We start from the raw sequence: 6,388 nt of genomic DNA on the forward strand, positions 1-6,388 counted from the left end.
GTGAGCCATCATGCCTGGCCTTGATCACTCTTTGGCCGAGACCAGGAGATTAAAATATGGGCTTGCCCTCCTCTCCCTCCCAGTTTTAGACTCTGCCTCTGCCACATATTGCCAGTGGCATGATAGAACTAATGCCTTGGGAGAGATTTTTACCTCTCCTCAAAAAGGTAAGACTTCTCCAGGTCCAATAATTAGCACAGGTTAATACCATGTTTCCTACAGTATGGCACTTATGTAATATGTCATGTGATTTTATTTTATTTATTTATTTTGAGATGGAGTCTAGCTCTGTCACCCAAGTTGGAGTTAGTGGCATGACCTCAGCTCACTGCAGCCTCCACCTCCCAGGTTCAAGCACTTCTCCTGCCCAGTCTCCCAAGTAGCACTGGATTACAGGTGTGCACCACCACGCCTGGCTAATTTTTGTGTTTTTGGTAGAGGTATGTTGGCCAGGATGGTCTCGAACTCCTGACCTCAAGTGATCTGCCCACCTCAGCCTCCCAAAGTGCTGGCATTACAGGCTTGAGCCACCACACCCAGCCCTGTTACATAATTTTAAATGTTTCAAAGTTAATCGAGAACAATGAGAAAGCATTCCCTTTTCGAGCCTGTCAGTCCTCCTGATTCTATCTGGGAATAAGTTTTAGTTGGGTACTACCATGTCTTAAAACCTCTCAGCACAGTTTCTGAGACAATTCCGAAACTTAAGACAGTTTCATTCCCTGGGGAATGCTCCAAGCCTCATTTTTATCATACTTATTTTTATTGGTATCTACTTAAGTTTATGATCTAAAGATTCCTTTTTAAAAGAAGTTCCTAAGTAAAGAAAGTTGGCATACATAAAATTATAAAATAAGTAACAGTGTAGGTGGTGTGAGAACATAGCATGAGTCATGGCGGCAGTAGGAGAGGTTGGCTGAGGTCCGCCAGTGTCCTAGTATGGCATCCCATTATTCATTGCCTGTGTTTGAGGCAGAGTTCAAACACAGTGCTGTTGAGGTAGTGTTTGTCAACTCACTGATTTCTTATTTTCCCCTTTGTAGTGGAGCACATGATCCAGAAGAACGAGTGTCTCTTCACCAACACCCAATGTAAGGTTTGCTGCGCCTTGCTTATTTCTGAGTCCCAGAAGCTGGCACATTACCAGGTATGCCATCATAATTTTAGAACTGCGTTTCTTTTCAGATCCAGTGCCAAGCCCCTCATTCTCCCTGGCTTGCATGGTGAAGTGTAATTGCTTAACCACCCAGATGTTGCCTTCATGCATGTTGGCTTGTGCCTTGAAGATTGACTTAATTTCTCTGAGTCTCATCTCTCCTATCCAAATCAGGATCATTATATGTATATCTTCCCTTGCAGCTTGGCATAGAATAAAATATGAGCTTTGGCTTTAAATAGATCTGAGTTTGAATCAAAACTCTGCTACTCATCTTGGGCGAGAAACTTCATCATTTTTAGACTTAGTTTCCTCATCAAATGGTCATAATTTTCTCATAGATTGTTTGTGAAGATTAAATTTGATAGCTGTAAAGTGCCTTACACAGAGTAGGAACTCAGACTTCCCTCACCTCCTTCTCAAAACTTTTTGTGAGGATGAGTCAGATGAAAATCTAGTAAGTGTTTTTGAGTGCCTTCAGTATGAAGTGGCATTTGGCTATCTTTGATCTTTTTCCTGGGTTCTTGCAGAGCAAAAAACATGCCAACAAAGTGAAGAGATACCTAGCAATCCATGGAATGGAGACATTAAAGGGGGAAACGAAGAAGCTAGACTCAGATCAGGTAATACAGCTGCCATATCAAGCTTGCTTGTTTCCTGATGAAGCCAGCCAGCAGGTTGGTGTGATGAACAAGTCAGACTGTCTCGGCTTCAGATCCCAGCTCTGTTGTGTGACTTGGGCAAATCTGTTACTTCACGAAGTCTCGATTTCTTCCTCTATAAAAATGAGGATGGAAACATCAACTATCTTTCAAGATTTTTCCAAACTAAAATGAGGGCATGTTTATAAAAAGCACCTAATTCAGAGCCTGGCACGTAGTAGGGACTCAGTAATGGAGCTGGTGTTACATGTTACCACCTAGTGGTTTATTGGAGCAAAACAAGAGAAAGTGGAAAGAAGCCAGGCTGCTTGCTTTCTTGAGAGCCAGGGAAAAGACCTAAGTTCAGCACTTGGATATTTTGAATAAATAAGCAGAAGGAACACCTTTCCATATGCCTGCTCTGATTGAGGGGTGATCACATGTGGTTTTTGGCTCAGAAATACGATGAGCATTATGCTGAAGCAACCCCCAGTCCCTCGGGAGTATCATCTCATTATGGGAAGAGAAGTTGAGCAGACTAGGGCTCCAAGCTGGCTCTGTGTCTTGCTGGTTGGGTAACTTTGGCCAAGTCACTTAACCTCTGTGAACTTCACTCATAAAATAGAGATAATTCCTACTTCATAAGGGTATTGTGAAGTAAAGCTTCAATTCCTAATAGATGCTCAATAAATAAGAGTTTACTGTATAAACTGCTACCTCCTTATTATGGTAGCCACAGGTTAGGAAGGGACTTGTTTATCTTGTCTCAAAATTCACTGGACCCCTCCCCCGTTTCCCTTATTATTATTTATTTTATTTATTTATCCCTGGTTTCCCTCCTTTCTATCTATTTCTCTAACTGTCTGTCTATTTATTTTTGAGACAGGATCTGCCTCTGTCACCCAGGCTGGAGTGCAGTGGTGCAATCATGGCTCACTGCAGCTTCAACCTCCCAAGCTCAAGTGAATCCTCCCACTTCAGCCTCCCAGGTAGCTAGGACTACAGGCACACATCACCATATCTGGCTAACTGGAGTGCAGTGGTGCAATCTCAGCTCACTGCAACCTCCGCCTCCTGGATTCAAGCAATTCTTATGCCTCAGCCTCCCAAGTAGGTGGGACTACAGGCGTGCGTCACCACGCCCAGCTGATTTTTGTATTTTTAGTAGAGACAGGGTTTCACCATGTTGGCCAGGCTGGTCTCAAATCCCTGACCTCAAGTGATTTGCCTGTCTCAGCCTCCCAAAGTGCTGGGATTACAAGTGTGAGCCACTGTGCCCAGCCACCTGGCTAATTTTTAAAACATTTTTTTGTAGAGATAGGGTCATGCTTTGTCTTGAGTTCTTGGGCTCAAGCAATCCTCCCACCTCAGCCTCCCAAAGTACGAGGATTATAGGTGTGAGCCACTGCGTCTGGCCCTCTTCTTATAATTTATAATTCAGAAAGGCAAGATCAACTCTGTGACCCTGGGCAAGTCATTTTACATCTTTGCACCTTGGTTCCTTTAACTTCAGGATGGCTGGCTTGGTGGTTCAAATGAAATTGCAGCATCTAGGCTGGGCGCGGTGGCTCACGCCTGTAATCCCAGCACTTTGGGATGCCGAGGCAGGTGGATCACCTGAGGTCGGGAGTTCAAGACCAGCCTGACCAACATGAAGAAATCCCATCTCTATAAAAAAGAAAGAAACAAACAAACAAACAAAAAAACAAATTGCAGCATCTTTCCACCTCCTACCCCCCTACACCACCAACAGAGAATTACCAAGCCCAAAATGTCAGTAGTGCCAAGGTTGACAAATACCTAGTAAATACCCTATTCAGATATCAGGCTTTCTCAGAGAGATGTTAATGCAGTCTTGAAATACATGGTTTTCTAGCCTAATCATAATCAACACGTAGAACCCAATGGGAGGCCAGATGCAGTGGCTCATGCCTGTAAATCTTAGCACTTTAGGTGGCTGAGGTGGATAGATTGCTTGAGCTCAGGAGTTTGAGACCAGCCTGGACAACATGGTGAAGCTCCATCTTTACAAAAATTAGCCGGGTGTGGTGGCATGCACCTGTAATTCAGCTACTTGCAGGGGTGAGGTGGGAGAATTACTTGAGCCTCGAAGGTGAAGATTGCAGTGAGCCGAGATCACACCACTGCACTCTAGCCTGGTTGACAGAGTGAGACCTTGTCTCAAAACAACCCCACAAAACCCAATGGTCCATAGGCCGGGCGCGGTGGCTCGAGCCTGTAATCCCAGCACTTTGGGAGGCCGAGGCGGGTGGATCACGAGGTCAAGAGATCGAGACCATCCTGGTCAACATGGTGAAACCCCGTCTCTACTAAAAAAAAAATACAAAAAATTAGCTGGGCATGGTGGTGCGTGCCTGTAATCCCAGCTACTCAGGAGGCTGAGGCAGGAGAATTGCCTGAACCCAGGAGGCGGAGGTTGCGGTGAGCCGAGATCGCGCCATTGCACTCCAGCCTGGGTAACATGAGTGAAACTCCGTAACAAAAAAAAAAAAAAAAAAAAAACCCAATGGTCCATTTGTTCAGCAAACCCTGAGCATCTGCTGTGTGCCAGACTCCAGCTGGGTGTGAAGGATAGGAAACAAAGATGAGTCAAATAGTCCCTGTCCCAGTGTCACACTTGAATCCACAGAAAAGTCTCCTATGCTAAGACACTGTCAGTTTATGGTGGCAAGTGGTATGACAGAGGTCTATTTAATGTACTCTGGGAGTACAGAAGAGGAGCAGGGTTAATTCTTCCTGGAATACACAGACAAAAGGACTAGATAGTTGTTTACTGAATTTTTTTTTTTTTTTTTTTTTTTTTTGGAGTGAAAGTTCCCCAGAAGAAGAGCTTATATTTAAATTGGGTTTTGAAGGCTAAGCAGACACACTGCTAGGCAGGAAAGGAAGAAAAAGCATTTTAGACAGTAGGAATGGCCCAAGAAAACAAGGAAGCATCAGAGAATAAAGTGGGGGGATGATGAATAGAGCCTGGGATGAAGTAGCTGGAGAAGAATCTAGAAAGTAGGTTGGGGTTAATGTGTGTTAATCCCTATTCTCTTATGGGCAGTGGGAAACCATTGAAGGTTTTCTGGCGGGGCAGTGGTGTAATCAGACCTGTGTTCTTTCCTCCAACCAGAAGAGCAGCAGAAGCAAAGACAAGAACCAGTGCTGCCCCATCTGTAACATGACCTTTTTCTCCCCTGTCGTGGCCCAGTCGCACTACCTGGGGAAGACCCATGCAAAGAACTTAAAGCTGAAGCAGCAATACACTAAGATGGAAGGTACTGGTTTTCCTGAGTAGTGCTATATTCTTCCTGTCCTCAGTCACCATTGCCAGGGGCTCACAGAAATGCTCACTGGGGCCACAGACTTGAAGAGGTTAAGTTGCTTTTGAGAGCCCTTAAAAATCTCCAGGTAGGCCAGGCGCAGTGGCTCACACCTGTAATCCTAGCACTTTGGGAGGCTGAGGTGGGCAGATCACCTGAGGTCAGGAGTTCAAGACCATCCTGACTAACATGGTGAAACCTGGTATCTACTAAAAATACAAAAAATTAGCTGGGCATGGTAGTGCACCTGTAATCCTAGCTACTCAGGAGGCTGAGGCAGGAGGATCTCTTGAACCCAGGAGGCGGGAGTTGCAGTGAGCTGAGATCATGTCATTGCATTCCAGCTTGGGCAACAAGAGTAAAATTTTGTCTCAAAAAGAAAACAAAACAAAAAAAACTCCAAGTAGACCCAGCTTTATTGAAATGCAGCCTCAGAACTGTGCTCACCTAGCCTCCCTTTCTTTGGTTACATGTTTTTCTCTGTAACCTGAGCTTTTGTCCTAATAATTATAACTCAGGATTGCCAGAGTCCTCCAGGCCACACATACCATGAGAGCATCCTATCTCCTACCTCTCCCACTTAGATTTTTCCATCCCAGCATCCACCTGCCCTTATTACTGCATGTTCCAAGTTGAAAGCTAAATTCTCGTCTTTTTCACATGCACAGGTTATGGCCTACTCACTTTAATCCTCAAAAGCTGCCTGTTCTCCTCAAGACAGGGACTTAACTTTCAAAGCTGAATACTTCACTGCTGCTACTACTGCCCAGCAATCTGTAGCTGCCATGAATTCATTCTGTACAGGGACTTCTGAAATAGCCCTCTTTAACTTGTCACCACTACTAGGGCTCAATAACTTTCATCTCATTAACTCTTGACTTTCTGGGGTTTTAACCTCTGCTAACTGCAGTTAATTAGTCAAGAGTGAAAATTCTTTGATATTCATTTCATTGTTTTCTTGGTAATTTTTGCTTCTCTATTTTGGACCAAGAAGTAGACTACACTATTAGTAATACTATTATCCTTTTTTGTGTACTGACAACAGTGTTTTGGAAGGCTTTGAAGGTAGAGTGGAAAAAATATATATATATTTTTTTAATAGAGATGTCTTCTCACTATGTTGCTCAGGGCTGGTCTTGAACTCCTGGCCTTAAGCGATCCTCCCATCTTGGCCTCCCAAAGTGCTGGGATTACAGACATGAGCCACACCTGACCACTCATAATTATACATCTATATCACACCTACATCTAGTTATCAATGG

General features: G+C 44.1%; 1 protein-coding gene across 7 annotated transcripts in view; it reads left to right on the plus strand.

The window, feature by feature from the left end:
• Positions 1 to 6,388, plus strand: part of ZNF346 (zinc finger protein 346) — a 56,142-nt gene that overhangs the window by 24,071 nt on the left and 25,683 nt on the right. For 5 of the 7 annotated variants that reach the window (XM_017512834.2, XM_017512835.2, XM_017512836.2 and 2 more), the window contains exons 2-4: positions 1,044 to 1,147; positions 1,687 to 1,779; positions 4,937 to 5,081. In XM_017512834.2, the coding sequence (XP_017368323.1) occupies positions 1,044 to 1,147; positions 1,687 to 1,779; positions 4,937 to 5,081 (342 nt within the window). The remainder of the gene's footprint in view (positions 1 to 1,043; positions 1,148 to 1,686; positions 1,780 to 4,936; positions 5,082 to 6,388) is intronic. The other 2 variants (XM_037732880.1, XM_017512843.2) reach the window with 2 other exon arrangements.

Source organism: Cebus imitator, unplaced genomic scaffold (assembly GCF_001604975.1).
Source record: "Cebus imitator isolate Cc_AM_T3 unplaced genomic scaffold, Cebus_imitator-1.0 Scaffold478, whole genome shotgun sequence".
Lineage (NCBI taxonomy): Eukaryota > Metazoa > Chordata > Mammalia > Primates > Cebidae > Cebus > Cebus imitator.